Source organism: Anolis carolinensis, unplaced genomic scaffold, assembly GCF_035594765.1.
Source record: "Anolis carolinensis isolate JA03-04 unplaced genomic scaffold, rAnoCar3.1.pri scaffold_15, whole genome shotgun sequence".
NCBI classification, from domain to species: Eukaryota; Metazoa; Chordata; class Lepidosauria; order Squamata; family Dactyloidae; genus Anolis; species Anolis carolinensis.
Genome location: NW_026943826.1, coordinates 1,822,488 through 1,845,917, shown reverse-complemented (window position 1 = coordinate 1,845,917; position 23,430 = coordinate 1,822,488). Strand labels below are relative to the sequence as shown.

Below are 23,430 nucleotides of genomic sequence, written 5' to 3'. Positions count from 1 at the left end.
TCTGAGTCCCCTTCAGGGTGAGAAGGGTGGGATATAAATGTAGTAAATAAATGTAGTACATGAATAAATAAATAATGTTAGACTTAGGCTCGCCCAAGGCACACAACAACAACAGGCACACAACAACAACAATCCTAATTAACTTGACTATCTCATTGGCCAGAAGGAAGCCCACACTTCCCATTGAAATCCTGATAGGTTTATGCTGGTTACAGTTGTTTTCATTTTTAAGTATTGTGTTGTTCTTTCATTGTTGTTGTTATTTTGCACTACAAATAAGACATGTGCAGTGTGCACAGGAATTTGTTTGGTTTTTTTTTTTCAAATGATAATTCGGCCCCACAACAGTCTGAAGGATTGTGGACCGGCCCTCTGCTTCAAAAGTTTGTGGACCCCTGGTCTAGAGGATAGATATTAGAGGGAGCAACGGAAAAGAAATATAAAATAGTTACTCTCCAAAGGCACAACGGAAGAGCCATGTTTTCAAGTCTTTCTTGAAGTTATAGAAACCTGAATCGTATTACATTTCTTGGGATTGTTACAAGAGTGTATACACATACATTATTTTTCTGTATTATTATAGATATTTGTGCATTATCAGCTATCAGCCCCGAGTCCCCTTCGGGGGAGGCGGGATATAAATAAACTTATTATTATTATTATTATTGACACAACGACGTTGTATGACACAGCAAACAAGATAGATATGCTGGATTTCGTTTCACAAAATCACAAGTCGAACACTTCCCAAGTGTCTAGGACTGTGTGATGTATTTTCGGATGATGCGTGCAGATCCCAGTAGGGTGGCCTTTTGCAGTTGGCAGATCGTGATTTTGTCAATGTCTATTGTTTCCAAATGCCGGCTGAGATCTTTTCGCACGGCACCCAGTGTGCCCATCACCACCGGGACCACCTGCACTGGTTTCTGCCAGAGTCTTTGAAGTTCAATCTTGAGGTCCTGAGAGCGGCTGAGTTTTTCCTGTTGTTTTTCGTCAATGCGACTGTCACCTCGGATGGCAACATCAATGATCCAAACCTTGTTCTTTTCCACAACTGTGATGTCTGGTGTGTTGTGTTCCAGAACTTTGTCAGTCTGGATTCGGAAGTCCCACAGTATCTTTGCGTGCTCATTTTCCACAACCTTTGCAGGTTTGTGATCCCACCAGTTCTTTGCTGCTGGGAGGTGGTACTTGAGGCATAAGTTCCAATGAATCATTTGGGCCACATAGTTGTGCCTCTGTTTGTAGTCTGTCTGTGCGATTTTCTTACAGCAGCTGAGGAGATGATCCATGGTTTCGTCGGTTTCCTTGTACAGTCTGCATTTTGGGTCATCAGCTGATTTTTCGATCTTGGCCTTGATTGCCTTTGTCCTGATGTCTTGCTCCTGGGCTGCAAGGATCAGGCCTTCTGTCTCCTTCTTCAGGGTCCCATTCGTGAGCCAGAGCCAGGTCTTCTATTATTATTATTATTATTATTATTATTATTATTATTATTATTATTAATTGCCTTTGTCCTGATGTCTTGCTCCTGGGCTGCAAGGATCAGGCCTTCTGTCTCCTTCTTCAGGGTCCCATTCGTGAGCCAGAGCCAGGTCTTCTATTATTATTATTATTATTATTATTATTATTATTATTAATGGCCTTTGTCCTGATGTCTTGCTCCTGGGCTGCAAGGATCAGGCCTTCTGTCTCCTTCTTCAGGGTCCCATTCGTGAGCCAGAGCCAGGTCTTCTATTATTATTATTATTATTATTATTATTATTATTATTATTAATTGCCTTTGTCCTGATGTCTTGCTCCTGGGCTGCAAGGATCAGGCCTTCTGTCTCCTTCTTCAGGGTCCCATTCGTGAGCCAGAGCCAGGTCTTCTATTATTATTATTATTATTATTATTATTATTATTATTAATTGCCTTTGTCCTGATGTCTTGCTCCTGGGCTGCAAGGATCAGGCCTTCTGTCTCCTTCTTCAGGGTCCCATTCGTGAGCCAGAGCCAGGTCTTCTATTATTATTATTATTATTATTATTATTATTATTATTAATGGCCTTTGTCCTGATGTCTTGCTCCTGGGCTGCAAGGATCAGGCCTTCTGTCTCCTTCTTCAGGGTCCCATTCGTGAGCCAGAGCCAGGTCTTCTATTATTATTATTATTATTATTATTATTATTATTATTATTATTATTATTAATGGCCTTTGTCCTGATGTCTTGCTCCTGGGCTGCAAGGATCAGGCCTTCTGTCTCCTTCTTCAGGGTCCCATTCGTGAGCCAGAGCCAGGTCTTCTATTATTATTATTATTATTATTATTATTATTATTATTATTATTATTATTAATTGCCTTTGTCCTGATGTCTTGCTCCTGGGCTGCAAGGATCAGGCCTTCTGTCTCCTTCTTCAGGGTCCCATTCGTGAGCCAGAGCCAGGTCTTCTATTATTATTATTATTATTATTATTATTATTATTATTATTAATTGCCTTTGTCCTGATGTCTTGCTCCTGGGCTGCAAGGATCAGGCCTTCTGTCTCCTTCTTCAGGGTCCCATTCGTGAGCCAGAGCCAGGTCTTCTATTATTATTATTATTATTATTATTATTATTATTATTATTATTATTAATTGCCTTTGTCCTGATGTCTTGCTCCTGGGCTGCAAGGATCAGGCCTTCTGTCTCCTTCTTCAGGGTCCCATTCGTGAGCCAGAGCCAGGTCTTCTATTATTATTATTATTATTATTATTATTATTATTATTATTATTATTATTATTAATGGCCTTTGTCCTGATGTCTTGCTCCTGGGCTGCAAGGATCAGGCCTTCTGTCTCCTTCTTCAGGGTCCCATTCGTGAGCCAGAGCCAGGTCTTCTATTATTATTATTATTATTATTATTATTATTATTATTATTATTAATTGCCTTTGTCCTGATGTCTTGCTCCTGGGCTGCAAGGATCAGGCCTTCTGTCTCCTTCTTCAGGGTCCCATTCGTGAGCCAGAGCCAGGTCTTCTATTATTATTATTATTATTATTATTATTATTATTATTAATTGCCTTTGTCCTGATGTCTTGCTCCTGGGCTGCAAGGATCAGGCCTTCTGTCTCCTTCTTCAGGGTCCCATTCGTGAGCCAGAGCCAGGTCTTCTATTATTATTATTATTATTATTATTATTATTATTATTATTATTAATGGCCTTTGTCCTGATGTCTTGCTCCTGGGCTGCAAGGATCAGGCCTTCTGTCTCCTTCTTCAGGGTCCCATTCGTGAGCCAGAGCCAGGTCTTCTATTATTATTATTATTATTATTATTATTATTATTATTATTATTAATTGCCTTTGTCCTGATGTCTTGCTCCTGGGCTGCAAGGATCAGGCCTTCTGTCTCCTTCTTCAGGGTCCCATTCGTGAGCCAGAGCCAGGTCTTCTATTATTATTATTATTATTATTATTATTATTATTATTATTATTATTAATTGCCTTTGTCCTGATGTCTTGCTCCTGGGCTGCAAGGATCAGGCCTTCTGTCTCCTTCTTCAGGGTCCCATTCGTGAGCCAGAGCCAGGTCTTCTATTATTATTATTATTATTATTATTATTATTATTATTATTATTATTAATTGCCTTTGTCCTGATGTCTTGCTCCTGGGCTGCAAGGATCAGGCCTTCTGTCTCCTTCTTCAGGGTCCCATTCGTGAGCCAGAGCCAGGTCTTCTATTATTATTATTATTATTATTATTATTATTATTATTATTAATTGCCTTTGTCCTGATGTCTTGCTCCTGGGCTGCAAGGATCAGGCCTTCTGTCTCCTTCTTCAGGGTCCCATTCGTGAGCCAGAGCCAGGTCTTCTATTATTATTATTATTATTATTATTATTATTATTAATTGCCTTTGTCCTGATGTCTTGCTCCTGGGCTGCAAGGATCAGGCCTTCTGTCTCCTTCTTCAGGGTCCCATTCGTGAGCCAGAGCCAGGTCTTCTATTATTATTATTATTATTATTATTATTATTATTATTATTAATTGCCTTTGTCCTGATGTCTTGCTCCTGGGCTGCAAGGATCAGGCCTTCTGTCTCCTTCTTCAGGGTCCCATTCGTGAGCCAGAGCCAGGTCTTCTATTATTATTATTATTATTATTATTATTATTATTATTAATTGCCTTTGTTCTGATATCTTGCTCCTGGGCTGCAAGGATCAGGCCTTCTGTCTCCTTCTTCAGGGTCCCATTCGTGAGCCAGAGCCAGGTCTTCTCCTTATCAGCTTTTCCTTCAATTTTGTCAAGGAACTTTCCATGCAATGTTTTGTTGTGCCAGCTGTCAGCTCTAGTTTGTAGTGCGGTTTTCTTGTACTGGTTTTTTGTCTGCTGTGCTTTGAGGAGTTTCTGATTTTTGACTTCAATCAAAGCAGGTTTTTCACTTTGTTTTACATATTCTGCCAGGGCATGTTCTTCTTCTTTGACTGCTTGTTTTACTTGCAAGAGTCCTTATTATTATTATTATTATTATTATTATTATTATTATTATTATTATCTGGGATCAGATCCTAGGATATAGGGCAATATGGAAGGGGTCTCAGTGAGATATTGGCTGAAGAACTATTGCAAAAGTTTGTGAAGTTTAATACACTTTTCCCATGTTTTTATGATAGAACCAATGGGGAAATGATGTTTATAAGCCAGGAACAAAAATGGTGTTACATACTATATACTCGAGTATAAGTCAACCCGAATATAAGCAGAGGCACCTAATTTTACCACAAAAAAACTGGGAAAACATTGACTCCAGTATAAGCTGAGATACCAATAAAATTGCATTAATTGAGGCATCCATAGTTTAAATACATAAGCACATATACATTAAAGAAGGTGAGAATAAGATTTAATCAGAGTTGAACAGTCATATCTTAAATTACAGTTTGATGTTTTGGTGCTTCATTTGTAACATCATAATCTAATTTGATGTTTAATAGGCTTTTTCTTAATCCCTCCTTATTATCCAACATATTCGCTTATCCAACGTTTTGCCGGCCCATCAAACTGTAATTTAAGATATGACTGTTCAACTCTGATTAAATCTTATTCTCATCTTCTTTAATGTAAATGTGCTTATGTATCCTTTTAATAATAATGATAGAGTAAAATAATAAATGTAATAATAATAATAATAATAAATGCAATAAAATAATAAATGTAATAATAAATAGCGTAAAATAATAAATGTATTAATGATAATAAAAATAAAGTAAAATAAATGTAAAAGTAACAAAAATAATAGAGATTGCTGTACAACTGAACTTGTGTTTGACATATAATGCTATCACCCCTTCCTTGTCACATATCTTCTTTTTGAAAAGAAAATATTTTACATTCAACTGTAAGATTCCAATTAGGTTGGCTCCCTCTCTACCTTCCTTCAGGAAACAACTGAAGACTTGGATGTTTCGGCAGGCCTTTGGAGATACAGTCATTAATTAATCAGCCCCAAAGGGTTTTTAATAATCTATCCTGTATTTATTACGATTTTACCATTTATGTGTTTTAAATGCAATTTTTATCCTGTATTTTTTGTTTTAATTGATATATTGTATCACTGTTTTATCTTTTTATAGTGTGATTTGTATTATGTTGCCTACGTTTTGTCCTATGTTGTTTGGGCCTCTGCCCCATGTAAGCCGCTCCGAGTCCCTGTGGGGAGATGGTGGCGGGGTATAAATAAAGTTTTATTATTATTATTATTATTATTATTATTATTATTATTATTATTATTATCAACACAACGACGTTGTATGGCACAGCAAACAAGATAGATATGCTGGATTTCGTTTCGCAAAACCACAAGTCGAACACTTCCCAAGTGTCTAGGACTGTGTGATGTATTTTCTGATGATGTGTGCAGATCCCAGTCGGGTGGCCTTTTGCAGTTGGCAGATTGTGATTTTGTCAATGCCTATTGTTTCCAAATGCCGGCTGAGATCTTTTGGCATGGCATCCAGTGTGCCCATCACCACCGGGACCACCTGTACTGGTTTCTGCCAGAGTCTTTGAAGTTCAATCTTGAGGTCCTGATAGCGGCTGAGTTTTTCCTGTTGTTTTTCATCTATGCGACTGTCACCTGGGATGGCAACATCAATGATCCAAACCTTGTTCTTTTCCACAACTGTGATGTCTGGTGTGTTGTGTTCCAGAACTTTGTCAGTCTGGATTCGGAAGTCCCACAGTATCTTTGCATGTTCATTTTCCAATACTTTTTCAGGTTTGTGATCCCACATTATTATTATTATTATTATTATTATTATTATTATTATTATAGTAAAATAATAAATGTAATTATACCAATAATAATAGAGAAAAATAATAAATATACCATATATACTTGAGTATAAGCTGACCTGAATATAAGCCCACCAGGACCCTCACCCGAGTATACGCCGAGGAGGGTTTTTTTCAGTCCTAAAAAAGGGCTGAAAAACTGGGCTTATACTTGAGTATATACAGTAGTTCAATCTGTATTCAGAGACTGGATGATGTGGCAGTGCAGATGGGGCTTCAGGCAGCCCCAAGAACTGGGCGTTCAGCCACACGTCCACAATCGCACTAAGCATCAGGAAGACTCCTCTGAGCAATAGCTATGAATATTGATCAAGGGTTTCGGCAGCGTTCGGGGCAGCCTCACCTTGAGTCCGCACACGGCCAGGTAGTCCTCCTTGCAGGGGTTTCCCGTGAGGCTGAGGACCGTGAAAGGCACCGGGGCCGAGGCCAAGCGGGTCAGGGTCAGCTTCCGCTTGCTGGAGTCGGCTTGCTTGAGCAGAGCGGAGAGCTGCAGGACCGTGATCTGCATCAACACAAGAAGACGTCGTTCTTGATTATTCATTTATTTACTACATTTATATCCTGCCCTTCTCACCCCGAAGGTGAGCAGCTTACAAATAAATAATATGTACATAAAATAAGTCATATTGGCAGCACAGCAAAACACCAGCACTACACATCACCATCCCGCTCCACAACACTACCAGCAACACCACAAACACCAATGGATCTGGACCCAACTTGGCACAGACCTCATATGCCAAAATGTGATTCCTGGTGGGGTTTTGGGGAAACTGGCCTTCCTTTCTGGGAGTTGTAGTTCACCCTACACTGAATCCCACCGATGATGCATCCAGAGCAAACCTGCCCAACATCATAAACTTTAAGTACTGATGGAGTTTCTCAGGGTTAACCTGGCATGATGTGAGTTGTAGTTCACCCACAACCATAAACAATTTGTACAATTAAAACAGATAACGCCAGGTACCCAAGCCAATAATAATAATAATAATAATAATAATAACAATAATAATAATAATAATAAACAGGAAAAACTCAGGACCTCAAGATTGAACTTCAAAGACTCTGGCAGAAACAAGTGCAGATGGTCCCGGTGGTGATTGGTACATTGGGTGCCGTGCCAAAAGATCTCAGCTGGCATTTGGAAACAATAGGCATTGACAAAATTACGATCTGCCAACTGCAAAAGGCCACCCGACTGGGATCCGTGCGCATCATCCAAAAATACATCACACAGTCCTAGACACTTGGGAAGTGTTCGACTTGTGATTTTGTGATACGAAATCCAGCATATCTATCTTGTTTGCTGTGTCATACAATAATAATAATAATAATAATAATAATAATAATAATAATAATAATAATAATAATACATCACACAGTCCTAGACACTTGGGAAGTGTTCGACTTGTGATTTTGTGATATGAAATCCAGCATGTCTATCTTGTTTGCTGTGTTATACAATAATAATAATAATAATAATAATAATAATAAACACTTGAGAAGTGTTTGACTTATGAGTTTGTGATACGAAATCCACCATATCTATCTTGTTTGCTGTGCCATACAATAATAATAATAATAATAATAATAACAATAATAATAATAAATCACACAGTCCTAGACACTTGGGAAGTGTTCGACTTGTGATTTTGTGAAACGAAATCCAGTATTAATAATAATAATAATAAATCACACAGTCCTAGACACTTGGGAAGTGTTTGACTTGTGATTTTATGATACGAAATCCCGCATATCTATCTTGTTTGCTATGCCATACAATAATAATAACAATAATAATAATACATCACACAGTCCTAGACACTTGGGAAGTGTTCGACTTGTGATTTTGTGATATGAAATCCAGCATATCTATCTTGTTTGCTGTGTCATACAATAATAATAATAATAATAATAATAATAATAATAATAATAATAATAATAATAATACATCACACAGTCCTAGACACTTGGGAAGTGTTCGACTTGTGATTTTGTGAAAGGAAATCCAGCATGTCTATCTTGTTTGCTGTGTCATAGAATAATAATAATAATAATAATAATAATAATAATAATAATAATACATCACACAGTCCTAGACACTTGGGAAGTGTCACTCGGGACACTTGGGAATAATAATAATAGTGTCATTTGGGTTTAGCCTGGGAAGAAGCTGATAACAAGAACAAGAACTGGAGGCTGCCAGAAGAATTTTCGTGAACTGTAGGGATGGGGAATCTCTTGTGAGTGTCTTTGAGTGTTATTAAGCCAGGCTGTGGCACAGGCTGATTAGCAGCCAGCTGCAACAAATCACTCTGCCCAAGAGGTCATGAGTTCGAGGCCCGCCCGTGTCTGCGTCTCTGTTCTATGTTATGGCATTGAATGTTTGCCTTATATGTGCAATGTGATCCGCCCTGAGTGCCCTTCGGGGTGAGAAGGGCGGAATATAAATACTGTAAATAAATAAATAAATAAGGTGCTGCCATCCTGACACCCTATCATGACCCGTCTTCGGTTGGCTCACCTTGCCCTTCTCGTGGCTGACGGCCAGGTGCTGCCGGCGCCCGTGCGGGGAGGAGAGGACGCACATGGCCACGCGGCGCAGGACGTGGGCGCTGATCAGCTGCCGGATGGTCTGGCCCTGGTCCCCGCTGTAGTTCATGCGCACGTTCTCAAAGGCCCCTTCCTGGGAGCCCAGCGTCGGCACCTGCGGCGGAAGGAGCAAAGGTCGTGAGAGTATTCCAAAGGATCACAAAATGTCCTGTTTTGCCTTTCAAGAACAGCCTTAAGACACTGCGGTAAGTAAATGAAAACTGCTTTACTTCAGCAAAACATAAAGTACAGCACACTCAGTGGAATAATGCACAACGAAGCAAGGAAGTCTTATGGCAAATGCAGGTCTTAGTCTCTAATACAGTCCCAAATCAAATAGCAGTCTTACATCAGACAAAGATCCTTAGGTGCAGACTCAAAGCAGGCACAAGGGGAGCAAAGGCTTAGGCATTAGAATAAGTTTGTTACCAGCAAGAGCTGGCTGCACCTGCTTCTGCTTTATAGCCCTGAGTCCCCTCACAGCTGCTAGAGAAGTTCCCAATTACTCGGCTGCATTTCTGGCAGCTATTCTAGCTGAACGACGTCTCTGCTCTGTTTCCTTTCGCCTCTCCTGAAATGTGGGTACTTGCAAAATCTCCTCCTCCGATTCCAACTCACCCTCAGATTCATGAACACTTTCCTGCTCCCCTTCCTCTTCTGAAGAAGACTAGAGACTCAGGGCAGTCTCCAACATAGATAAAACATTTAATTACCAATACAAAAAAATAACACAACCATAATAAAATAAAAAATAAAATAAAGTTGCTGCATTACACTCTTGGCTCATGTTCAACTTGTTCCCCACAAAGACTCCCAAGGTCTATTTCACATGATCCAGGCATCGCCCATTGTGATGTCCCATGGGCCTCGGAGTTCTGACCCCAGCGCCATCATGGATGATGATGACGACAGCATGGGTTTTTTGCCGGCTCAGCAGGAGACGGAATTGTTCCAGATGCCTGTTGTTGATGATTCTAGCCAAGAGCCCATTAAAAGGGACCTTGAACAAGCTTTTCCCAGCGCCTCCCCCCCCTTTGCGAGAAAACAGTCCTATGCTGCGAGTCGGGGCGAAAAAGAGCAGACACGGAGAAGCCTCAGATTAGCAGCTAAACAAGACGTTAATTAGCTATGTTTCCTCTTGGAATTTCTAGGGAGGAACGCATCTGGAGGAAGATGTGTTTCGCTTCTCTTTCCCTTGGGAAAGGAAGCTCTGGACACCTGCTCTGCAGGAAGATCGAACTTCCTTAAAAGTTCCCGACACGGAGGAATCCGTGCGGAGTCAACAGATCAGCTTCAGGACTGACTTCGGTTCCAGTCTTGTGTGGACTACGTTTTAAGTCTGCAACTCCAGTTTCCTTGCCTTGCCTTGCCTAGCCAAGTATTCATGAACTATCTCGTCGTGTTTCCAGCCTTGGACCTTGTTTCTAGTATCAAGCCTTGTTTCCAGTTCTTGCTTCGGACTTACTTTGAACTTTAGAAAAAACTTTGGACGCTTCCCCACTCTATTGCTTGGAAGTAGAGTGTGTTTCGGTTTTGGGATTACAACTTTGAACTCTAATATAATATATTGGACAATATATTTCTGGACTATATTTGACCTTCCCTGAAAGGTCTATTACTGGACTACATTTCCTACTTGTTTTTATTATTCTATAATATTTCCTTAATAAAGATATTAGATTGTTTTTGGCCTCCGTGTGTCGGTTCTTAGTGCTCCGCTGCCAGGACGTGACACCCATTCTGTATCTTTGCATTTCATTTTTTTCTTCCCAAGTGTCGTATCTTACATTTGCTCTTGTTGACATTCATTGTGTTAGTTTTGGCCAATCAGCTTTCCAATCTGTTGAGGTTGTTTTGCATCCTGATCCTGTCATCTGGAGCAAACTTGATCAGCCTGCCCACTAAACCTTCATCTAAGTCATTAATAAAGATGCAGAACAGGACTCAGTGCCCCATTGAGGAGATGCCCCAGCTGCCCTCGCCATTCAAAAACCCAAAGGGAAGAATAAGATTCCTCCCTCACCATCAGCTGGTCGGTCATCTCCACCGTCTTGTCCAAAGTGTGCAACTCGTTGAGGGCCTGCTGGGCCCGGCTGCTGCTGCCCATGGCCGAAGCCTGCTGGAAGTTGACCTGAATGGCGTCCATGAGGAAGTTCAGCATGTCCAGCACCAGTGGCGCAAAGGAGAAGTTGGCCTGCGGCAAGAAAAGCACATTGTAAGAAAGCAAAGGGCTCCTGCAGCAGAGGCTTCGAAGCAGAGGCTGGAAGGCCATCTGCTGGGAGGGCTTTGACTGTACTTTTCCTGCCTGGCAGAGGGGGTTTGGACTGGATGCGGATGGCCCTTTGGGGTCTCTTCCTACTCATGCTATCGACCTATTTATCATTCCACCTATCCATCATCTATCCTATCTATTCATCCATCCACCAATCATATGTCCTCTTCATCCATCCTATTTATCTACCAATTCATCCATCTATCTATCTATCTACCCTGTTTCCCCCAAAATAAGACATCCCCAAAAAATAAGACCTAGTAGAGGTTTTGCTGAATTGCTAAATATAAGGCCTCCCCCGAAAGTAAGACCTAGCAATGTTTTTGTTTGGAAGCATGCCCGACGTCCACCAAACAAAACACCATAGCATGGAGGATTGGTAATTGTACATACCAGTTGTACAGTATATGGAAATAATGGTAGTAACAAGAAATTCTTGACAGAAGTCACAGTTTGTCTGGTTTGGTTATGTTGGTTTGTGATGACAGTATGGAATAAATGTTCATTTTTTGTTCAACAATAAATGTAAATTCTTCTTCATGGAAAAATAAGACATCCCCTGAAAATAAAACCTAGCACATCTTTGGGAGCAAAAAATAATATAAGACACTGTCTTATTTTCGGGGAAACACGGTATCCATCTATCTATCTATCTATCTATCTATCTATCTATCTATCTATCTATCTATCGATTCATCCCATCTATTTATCTATTCATTCAATCTACCTATCTACCTACCTACTTACCAATAATAATAATAATAACCAGTGCAGGTGGTCCTGGTGGTGATGGGCACACTGGGTGCCGTGCCAAAACATCATTTGGAAACAATAGACATTGACAATAATAATAATAATAATAATAATAATAATAATAATAATAATAATAATAATTTGGAAACAATAGACATTTGGAAACAATAGACATTGACAAAATCACGATAGGCCAACTGCAAAAGGCCACCCCACGGGTCTCTGCACGCATCATCCGAAAATACATCACACAGTCCTAGACACTTGGGATTTTGTGATACGAAATCCAGCATATCTATCTTGTTTGCTGTGTCATAATAAAATAATAATAATAATAATAATAATAATAATAATAATAATACATCACACAGTCCTAGACACTTGGGAAGTGTTCGACTTGAGATTTTGTGATACGAAATCCAGCATGTCTATCTTGTTTGCTGTGTCATAATAAAATAATAATATTACGATCTGCCAGCTGCAAAAGGCCACCCTACTGGGATCTACGCGCATCATATGAAAATACATCACACAGTCCTTAAACGCTTGGAAAGTGTTTGACTTGTGATTTTATTAAACGAAATCCAGCATACCTATATTGTTTGCTGTGTCAGACTATGTTGTTGTGTCAATAATAATAATAATAATAATAATAATTTATTTCAAGACCCCGAAAGGGACTCGGGGCCGTTTACAGACACAAAATAGAAAGGCAATGCCTCAAAGGAGTACAAGCACATCAAAATAATACAAGAGAATGCACAGAAACAACAGTAAACTTACAACAAAAGAATTAAGCATTGAAATGAAAATAATCAAAAACAATCCAATAAGACATAGTAAACCAAAACATGAGTGAGATGTTACAACATACAGTAGAGTCTCACTTATCCAACACTCGCTTATCCAACATTCTGGATTATCCAACACATTTTTGTAGTCAATGTTTTCAATATATCGTGATATTTTGGTGCTAAATTCGTAAATACACTAATTACTACATAGCATTACTGCGTATTGAACTATTTTTTCTGTCAGATTTGTTGCATAACATGATGTTTTGGTGCTTAATTTGTAAAATCATAACCTAATTTGATGTTTAATAGGCTTTTCCTTAATGCCTCCTTATTATCTAATATATTCGCTTATCCAACAATCTGCCAGCCCATGTATGTTGGATAAGTGAGACTCTACTGTACTGTATTTACGAATTTAGAACCAAACTATCACGATATATTGAAAACATTGACTACAAAAATGGCTTGGATAATCTAGAGGCTTGGATAAGCGAGACTCTACTGTATTTAGCAATTCCACAAAACCTCTACTAGGTCTTATTTTCAGGGGATGTCTTATTTTCAGGGAAACAGGGTAGTAAACCAAAACATGAGTAAAATATTACAACATATAACCAAAAAACCATCCATTATCTACTACAGTAGAGTCTCGCTTATCCAACATAAACGGGACAGCAGAACGTTGGATAAGCGAATATGTTGGATAATAAGGAGAGATTAAAGAGAAGCCTATTAAACGTCAAATTAGGTTATGAGTTTACAAATTAAGCACCAAAACATCATGTTTAACAACAAATTTGACAGAAAAAGTAGTTCAATACGCAGTAATGCTATGTAGTAATTACTGTATTTACGAATTTAGCACCAAAATATCACAATGCATTGAAAACATTGACTACAAAAATGCTTTGGGTAATCCAGAATGTTGGATAAGCGAGTGTTGGATAAGTGAGACTCTACTGTATTTCTATCTACTTATCTATCTATCTATCTATCTATCTATCTATCTATCTATCTATCTATCTATTTACCTATCTATCAATCCATCTTTCCAATCTATCTATCCATCCATTCAACAGTGGAACTCTCTGCCTCAGAGTCTGGGAAGCTTTTAATCAATGGGGTCCGGACTCCCCGGCTGGGCTTTTGGGGCCCGGGGCTCCCCTACCTGGGCCTGGAGCTGCTCCCGGCAGCCCTCCACGTTGCGGCAGAGGCTGCTCTTCTTGGGCTTCTCCTCGTCGGCCCCTCCGCCTCCGCGCCCATCGCTGGAGCCGGCCTTGGCCTTGTCGGTCGGGGAGGTGCCGGCGTGGCGGGGGGCGCTCTCGGGGGCCCGGGGCTCGCTCTGGAAGGCCGACTCCTTCAGCGTGGAGCCCAGGCCGCTGCTGGGTGTCCGCTTCACCAGGGCCTGCGACATAGGAAAGAGCGGGAGGCTCAACGGGATGCCGAAGACACCAACGGTATTGGAAAATAATTGCACCCAATTTCTGGGCAGATATCCATTTGGAAATAAATGTCAACCATAACCTAATTGACAAGGAAAATGATGTCATCTGTTTGGCAAATGTGATTCTCCATGAACATGTGGAGACTACTTTCATTGAAGACTATAAACAGATACTGAATACAAAATGGAGTCCTGAGTCTGAACATGCTCAGACGTAACTCTATAACTCCAAACTCCTCCTACACCAGAGGTACAGTCAAACAGCTAACATTGAAGTCCATAGAGATACATCTGCTTTCATTGAAGACTATAAACAGATACTGAATACAAAATGGAGTCCTGAGTCTGAACATGCTCAGACTTGATTTTATAACTCCAAACTCCTCCCACACCACAGAGCAAACACACCCCAATGCTCGGCGCGAGAATGCTTCCCTACCAGGCAGCTGCCGTCCTCCTTGGCCCCGCAGTCGCAGAAGAAGGAGCCGTACTTGGCGTAGGAAATCTCGTGGTCCTTGTGGCAGACTTTGGCGCAGACGGTGCAGACGCCCACGCCGTCCACCATCTTGCAGGTGTGGCAGTGGTACCTGCGGGAGACGGAAGGAAGGAGGCAGCATTGTCATCCACGTACAACGGCCAACCCACAGGAAGCCGTGCCGTCACCATTTGGGCCGGGAATTAACTCACCAGTGTTGGTTCATGAACTCCTTCTGGGTGATAGTAAAGGTGCAGAGCTTGTTGCAGAGCGAGTCCTCATCCTACACACACGGAAAGAAGTTAGAACGAGTTAAAGGAAATAGAATAAACTACTGCATTTGTATCTCCTCGGTGTCTAGTCTTTGATCTAGACCAGTGATGGCCAACCTATGACACGCGTGTCAGCACTGACACGCCTAGCCATTTTTGCTGACTAATGTCTTTGGTGACCAAATTTGGTGTGATTTGGTCCAATGGTTTTGTTGTTTACTCCATGGGAATTATGCACATTACACACACACATCTATATATATAAAAGGGTAATGAAATTTTGGCCTAGGACAAAACAACAAAACTACACATCCCAGAAACACTAAACTTGGCAGCACAACCCCTCATCCATGCCTCTAGGTTCATACAACAAAAAGAAAAGAAAAATAAACTCCTATTTAGAGGGAGAGGAAGAATTGTTTTTATCCAATTGCTGCCAGTTAAAGGCTAAGCTCCGCCCACTTGGTCTCCTAGCAACCGACTCAGCCCAGGGGACAGGCAGAGTTAGCCTTCACTTAGGCCTCTTCCACACTGCCTATAAAATACAGATTATCTGATTTTAACTGGATCTAGTGGTCCCTCCAGGCCATCCTCTCCTCCATCCCAGTGGTCTTTTTTTCTCTTTCTTTTCAGATTCATATGTTATTTGAGTGATTATATTCCTTCTGTTTATGTGATTGTTTTAGTCAATTGTTATGTTTTGTTTTTGTTTTTAATTCTTATAGCGTTTTATAGTGTTTTCAGTGTTTTACTGTACAATGTTTTATGCTGATTTTATATTGGAAACCGCCCTGAGTCCCTTTCGGGAGAGAGGGCGGTATACGAATAAACTTTTACTTACTTACTTACTTACTATATGGCAGTGTAGACTCAAGGCCCTTCCACACAGCTATATAACCCATTTATAATGGGCTTAATGTCAGGGGAAAACCTTGACCCTTTACCTTAACTACCACCAATTCCTCAATACTTTTATTTCCCATACCACCAGACTTCGCCACAGCAACGCGTGGCCGGGCACAGCTTGTGTGTGTGTGTGTGTGTGTGTGTGTGTGTGTGTGTGTATATATATATATCATTCTATTATTATTCTATTATTATTGTAGAATATTATCATATTATTAGTATTATATTAATATTATATTATTCATTGCTCATGACTACATTGAAACGACAATAGAGAGAAATCAGCATGGAAGCTGCAAGAGGTACCATAGATTGTTTTACATGGAAATAATGGTAGTAAATAGTTTTTGATTTATTGAATACAGTTATATAATACAATTATATGTTTTTGTTATCTAAACTATACATATTGCAAAATTACGATTTTTTTTCTCAAAGTGACACACCACCCAAGTCATGCTAGGTTTTTTTTTTTTTTGGTGAATTTTGACACACCAAGCGCAAAAGGTTGCCCATCATTGATCTAGACACATAATCAAAGTGAAAATGTGTATGTGTGTACGTGGCAGCATATTCACTTACACAGACAGATTCCCGCCTCCACAAACAGCTACAGTTCTTACTACACAAGAGACACCAATGGCTCTCCCTCCACTGACATTGCAAGTTATAGTGAGCGCCACATCCCAGAGTTCCTTTCTCTCTGTGACCTTTGAGACATGATTTCCGGCCTTGGAGGTCGGCCCGGGGCTGTGGCGCAGACGGTAGAGCAAGCCAGTGCAATTAACTGCGATGAATCACTGACCAGGAGGTCATAAGTTCGAGGCCCGCTCGGAGCTATGTTGTTATTTGTCTTTGTCCTATGTTAAAAGGCATTGAATGTTTGCCTAATATGTGTAATGTGATCTGCCCTGAGTCCCCTTCGGGGTGAGAAGGGCGGAATATAAATGCTGTAAATAAATAAATAAATAAATAAATAAACTTCCTTCAGACTAAGGAATGTGCCTTCTTATCTCTCTGTTGAGCTGTGTGTGCCGAGCCAAGAGGCAAAGGGAAGAATGCCGGCTTCTAGCGATGGACTTTGCTGTTTGTAAATATCTTTGTAAATATTAAATAAGTGTTTGAACTTCAGACTGCAGATGTCTTTGAGTCTGACATTGGAGAGGAATTGGTGAGTTCACCAATTCATCAGGGTGCTGGTCTGGAGCATGATTGATCGATGGTGTTTGAAGAAACCCACCCATCACGCACCCTGGCCCCTGGCTGATCTTGACATGTAGTTAACCCACAACCTTATGCATTTTGTACAATTAAAAACTAAACTTTTTCAAATAACCGAGGCATCCAAGCTAGTTAGGAAATGAAAAAGTTAAGGACTGTATGATAAAATGGGGGTCTTATGTGAGACATCCAATAAACATGGAAGAATGGGAGAAGATGTGGAACCACAAGCTGAAGTATACTTATTCATATGACCTCAAGGAGAATTGGTATAAAATGATGTATCAGTGGTATATGACTCCCCAAAAACTGGCAAAGTGTTACAAGAATGTAAAGGACCAATGTTGGATATGTGAAAAACACGTAGGCACATTTTTCCACATGTGGTGGGGATGCAAAACAGCAAAGGATTATTGGGGAAAAAAATACATGAATTGATACAAAAAATCATGAAAATAAATATTCAATTGAGACCGGAATACTTCTTATTAGGAATGACTGATATGAATTTCAACAAGAATCAAGAGATTCTTTTTAATTATTTTGTAACAGCAGCCAGAATAGTATATGCAAAGAAGTGGAAATCAACAGAACTACCAACTAAAGAAGAATGGGTATTAAAAATTATGGACATAAAGAACATGGATATATTGACATATTATTTGAGGACCCAACAGAGTAAACCAAAAAAAAAAAACCAGACTGGTCATTATTGACTACTTATATAGAACAAGAAGAACTTTTTACAAAAACATAATGTCGGAGTGGACTTATAACAATAATAAATACAAAATACTTCATTACCCAGAAGAAAAGACGGGAAGTACCCATTTTTTTTCTTTTTCTTTTTTTCCCAATTACTATTTTTTTAATATGTTTTTACCTCTCCTCCTCCCAAGTCACCCTCCCTTTTCACTTTCTTTTCTATACTTATTATTGTTCTCACTCTTTTCATGTTCAAAAATGCTTAATAAAAATGTTTAACAAGGAAATGAAAAAGACGAGAGACATGGAGTCCCTGTGCATCCACTTACCGAGTCCTCGGCCTGGGAGTCCTCCTCCTCCACGGCCAGCTCCTCCACCCAGTCCGAGTCCACCTCGATGGCCCGCTCCTCGCCGTCGACCGAGAGGTGGCTGGGGCCCTGCCCCCCGCTCTGGCTGAGCGCGTTGGTCACGTCGGCCAGGTAGGAGACAATGTGGCAGGTGCACTCCAGGATGGTCACGTGCTGAGAGAGGCAACGCAAGAAAGGCATTGACTTACGGAGCAAGAAGCAAGACTGCTCGTCCCCTCGTTTCCCACAGAGCACGGACGAACCACACACATATCAGCCCCCAGTCCTGACCTTCCCGTGCATGACGTTGGCGTTCATCTTCTCAATGACATTCTTCTGAGACAGGTACTTCTTGCTAGAAAAGGGAAAAACAGAGATGGTTGGCAGGGAAGCACCAAACCTGCTGAGGAAAAGGTATTGTCCAAGACTTTCATGGCTAAAATCACTGGCGTGCTGTGTGGTTTCTGGGCTGTATGGCTGGGCCGTGTTTTGGCAGCATTTTCTCCTGATGTTTCTCCTGCACTGCAGACTACTTCATCCAGAAAAATCACCCACAGCAGAACACACAATAAACCAAACTGGGCACAAAATATGATTTGAAAACATAGGCTAAATAGTCCACAAAATCAACGCGAAGAGGGTAGTCAGAGGTCCGTGGTCAATGCCAGAAGATCCAGATAAATTAATCAGGAGAGCTAGAGAACTAGAGAGCTGCCTAACGCGGCGGAAAAAAGGAACTGGGGCGGTGGCCCCTCCCACTGGCTATATATACTACATGGGGAGAATGGGCGGGGGCCCCGCCAATTTTGTATCTCTCGAGAGCTTCTAGAGAATTCCGAATTGTTCTGCGCAGGCGCAGGAAAAAACCCGTATGTGTGCATTTGACAGGGACCACGTAGAAGAAGTCGGGTTTTTCAGCCCTTATTTATGAGCTGAAAAAGCCTCCCCCGGCTTATAATCGGGTCAAGGTTAAGGCCAGCAACAGAGCCTGCAGGCTATTGCTTGCAATATGTGATCTATTTCTCTCTTCTCCTCCCTTATCAGTGTGTTTTCTTTTGCAAAGCCTGCAGGCTATTGCTTGCAATATGTGATCTATTTCTCTCTTCTCCTCCCTTATCAGTGTGTTTTCTTTTGCAAAGCCTGCAGGCTATTGCTTGCAATATGTGATCTATTTCTCTCTTCTCCTCCCTTATCAGTGTGTTTACTTTTGCAAAGCCTGCAGGCTATTGCTTGCAATATGTGATCTATTTCTCTCTTCTCCTCCCTTATCAGTGTGTTTTCTTTTGCAAAGCCTGCAGGCTATTGCTTGCAATATGTGATCTATTTCTCTCTTCTCCTCCCTTATCAGTGTGTTTACTTTTGCAAAGCCTGCAGGCTATTGCTTGCAATATGTGATCTATTTCTCTCTTCTCCTCCCTTATCAGTGTGTTTTCTTTTGTAAAACCTCCCTCGCTCTTAATCAAGGCAATGTTTTGAAAAGAGAGACACCCTTTCAAGTCAGGAAAAAGAAATATATATATTCATTACTCTTATGAAAGCCTCCAGTGGCCTAGGGGATAAAAGCCTTGTGACTTGAAGGTTGGGTTGCTGACCGGAAGGCTGCCAGGTTTGAATCCCACCCGGGGAAAGCGCAGATGAGCTCCCTCTATCAGCTCCAGCTCCATGCGGGGACATGAGAGAAGCCTCCCACAAGGATGGTAAAACATCAAAAACATGTTTTTGTTTTTAAGACACAGGAGGCAAATCTTTTTGACCCGCCCTCGTATATGCACTCCACTTGCTTCACTGTCAACAGACCAGCCATAGATGCAGGCAAGACATTAGGAGAAAATGCTGCTGGAACATGGCCATACAGCCCGAAAAACTCGACCAACCCAATACTTCTAGGTTTTCTGGTTGGCTCAGACTCCATCATAGCACAATGAAGGGAAGTTTTGTTTTGGCTGTAACCCAATTTTGTCGCAGGAGGGAAATAAAGGCAGAGGGATGTGTGCATATTCCGTATGTCAGGATGTGAAAGCCCAGCATTCATAACAACTGTACTCTCCACATCCTGCCAGAGCAATGAGGTGGGTGGGTGGGTGGGAGATAATCTAAATGATAAGAGCCATCTGGCCAGGGATGGGTTTTATGGCCAGCTCTGGCTTCTCAAGCCTGGGAAAGGACTATATAACAGATACTATATAACACTCTGTGGAGAGCTACTCATCTATATATATAAAAGAGTGATGGAATCAGGGCACCGGACAAAACAACAAAACTACAGGCCCCCCAACCTTGAAATCTGACAACACAACCCATCATCCACGGCTCTAGGTTGATACAACAAAAAGAAAAGAAAAATAAAGTCCTAATTAGAGGGAGAGGAATAATTGTTTATATATATATATATATATATATATATATATATATATGTGTGTGTGTGTGTGTATGTGTATATATATGTGTGTGTGTATATATATATATATTCAATATAATTTACAATAATATATAATAATTATAACATATTGCATATACATATAATATTCATATTATATTGTAATACAATATAATATTAATTATATATTATATTTTACATGTAATATTACTAATATTACAATATATTGATACAGTACAATATAGTAATTTATTACCAGTATTGTACTATGCTAATATAATATTGTATGTAAATTTAATTTGTAAGCCTCTCTGAGTCCCCTTTGGGGTGAGAAGGGTGGCATATAAATGTAGCTAATAAATAGCTAATAAATAATATCCAATTGCTGCCAGTTAGAAGGCTAAGCTCCGCCCACTTGGTCTCCAAGCAACCTACTCAGCCCAGGGGACAGGCAGATTTAGGCCTCACTTAGGCCTCTTCCACAGATTATCTAATTTGCACTGGATTATATGGCAGTGTAGACTCAAGGCCCTTTCACACAGCTTTATAACCCATTTAGAATCTTATATTATCTGCTTTGAACTGGATTATCTTGACTCCACACTGCCATATAATCCACTTCAGTGTGCATTTTATACAGCTGTGAAGAAGGGGCCTCATATAATCCAGTTCTAAGCAGATAATAAGATTATCAATATACAGTACAGTCTCAACATACTTCGCCACAGCAACGCGTGGCTGGGCACAGCTAGTTAAGAAATAAAGTGAAGTGAAGATACCTGTGAATGTGGGGAGGGGGGGAAGGTGGGAGGTGGATATACTCGGGGTTTCTCAAGCCTGGGAAAGGACTATATAACAGATACGTGTGAATGTGGGGAGCAGGGAAGGTAGGAGGTGGATGTACTCGGGGTTTGGCGGGAAAATGTCAGTTCTAGCTTTGTTTTCATCTTGTAAAGAAGGTCCTCAATAAGGTGTTTCCACGGAACTGCCTGTGTGAGCCTGCTTGAGTCCGATAGCTTTCAAGAGCTGGCACCGTATTTCTTACCATCTTCCCAACCATTCGACGGCGGCAGAGTGAAGCTGGAGGTGTCCCGCTCCTTGCCCGGCGCCGGCTAAGGTGGCCATGACCACCATGAGCTCCGGGAAGCCGGTTCCGTCGCCGTTCGCCAACATCTCGGTGGCCATCGGGATCAAGGTGCTGAGGAGGACGGTGCAGGCCCCTTCGCCGACTTGACTGCGGGGGAAGAACATGGTTAGAAAGAGGACAAAAGACCAACCGAGACGGATCTCAAGAACCTGGGCTCAGAGACAGAGGGAGAGCCATATAGGGGCCATATAGGGCTTTATGGGTCAAGGAGCTATCTGGGGCTGGAGACCGACCCCAAACTCCTGAGGAACATCGAAATAAGAGGAAAGAAATCCCTGTGCCCCTTTTCTTGCATATATATGTGTGTATATATATATATATATATATATATATATATATACATACATACATACATACATACACAATATATTCACAATATATAATAATTATAACATATTGCATATACATATAATATTCATAATACTATATTGAAATACGATATAATACTAATAATATGATATAATATTAATTATATATTATATTTTACATGTAATATTACTAATAATATTACAATATATTGATACAGTACAATATAGTAATTTATTACCAGTATTGTACTATGCTAAAAATATAATATTGTATGTAAATTTAATTTGTAAGCCGCTCTGAATCCCCTCCGGGGTGAGAAGGGTGGCATATAAATGTAGCAATATAGTCATATACAGTAGAATCTCACTTATCCAACACTCGCTTATCCAACGTTCTGGATTATCCAACGCAATTTTGTAGTCAATGTTTTCAACACATCGTGATATTTTGGTGCTAAATTCGTAAATGCAGTAATTACTACGTAGCATTACTGCATACTGAACTACTTTTTCTGTCAAATTTGTTGTATAACATGATGTTTTGGTGCTTAATTTGTAAAATTATAACCTAATTTGATGTTTAATAGGCTTCTCCTTAATCTCTCCTTATTATCCAACATATTCGCTTATCCAACGTTCTGCTGGCCCGTTTATGTTGGATAAGTGAGACTCTACTGTAGTACAATATAATAATATATAATGTTGGCTTCGACTCGGTCTGGACTAGGGTTTAGGTACAAGGTTTTGTGGATGAATGGCTCAAGTATTTTGTATTATTTTAAATCTGTTTTTAATTGCTTATGTTTTATTCTTTTGTATTGTTGTATATTGGCATCGAATTCTGCCAGTTTTGTAAGCCGCCCTGAGTCCCTTCGGGTGAGAAAGGATGGAAATAAATAAATAAATAAATAAACATATTGTGCTGTACTAATAATATAATATATTGTATGTACATATAACTTGTAAGACGCCCTGAGTCCCATTTGGGGTGAGAAGGGCGGGATATCAATGTCGCAAATAAATAAATATGTTTCTATGTCTAATGTCATTCTTTGTTGTTCCGTAAAAGTCCTGCTATACCTCTCAGACTGAAATTGCAATAAAAAGAACCTCTGCTTTAAAGTTATTGAGAAATTATTCATAAGTCACAGGTAAGCAACCATTACTTTTCACTCCTTTGCTCTTTTGTTCCCTCTTCCTTTCTCTTTTCCCCATTCTGCCCCATTCGGGCCCACCTGTTCTCGCGGACGATGTAAGTGGTGAGGAGCTGGAGCAGCTGCCGGTTCTCCTGGACCACCTCCAGCTGGTCGGACTCCTTGGGGGGCGAGGTGGTCATGCGGGTCAGCCAGGCCTGCAGGCGGGAGGGCTCCACGCAGGCCAGCTGGGCCAGAGAGCCACACAGGCGCAGGAGGCTGGCGTTGGGGCTCTTCTCCGCTGAAGCACAAGGAATCATCACCATCATTATTAGAATACAGGAGCCCCCGGTGGCGCAGCGTGTG

The 23,430-nt window shown here is 40.6% G+C and overlaps 1 protein-coding gene across 5 annotated transcripts in view; it reads right to left on the bottom strand.

Moving 5' to 3' along the window:
• The window catches only part of ubr4 (ubiquitin protein ligase E3 component n-recognin 4), a 258,399-nt gene that overhangs the window by 167,315 nt on the left and 67,654 nt on the right, over positions 1-23,430 (bottom strand). For all 5 annotated transcript variants that reach the window (XM_062965592.1, XM_062965588.1, XM_062965591.1 and 2 more), the window contains exons 32-41: positions 23,167-23,365; positions 21,522-21,710; positions 18,391-18,454; positions 18,082-18,273; positions 14,861-14,931; positions 14,613-14,760; positions 13,898-14,134; positions 10,931-11,101; positions 8,840-9,022; positions 6,659-6,817 (exon numbers count right to left, since the gene is read on the bottom strand). In XM_062965592.1, coding sequence (XP_062821662.1) covers positions 6,659-6,817; positions 8,840-9,022; positions 10,931-11,101; positions 13,898-14,134; positions 14,613-14,760; positions 14,861-14,931; positions 18,082-18,273; positions 18,391-18,454; positions 21,522-21,710; positions 23,167-23,365 — 1,613 coding nt within the window. The remainder of the gene's footprint in view (positions 1-6,658; positions 6,818-8,839; positions 9,023-10,930; positions 11,102-13,897; positions 14,135-14,612; positions 14,761-14,860; positions 14,932-18,081; positions 18,274-18,390; positions 18,455-21,521; positions 21,711-23,166; positions 23,366-23,430) is intronic.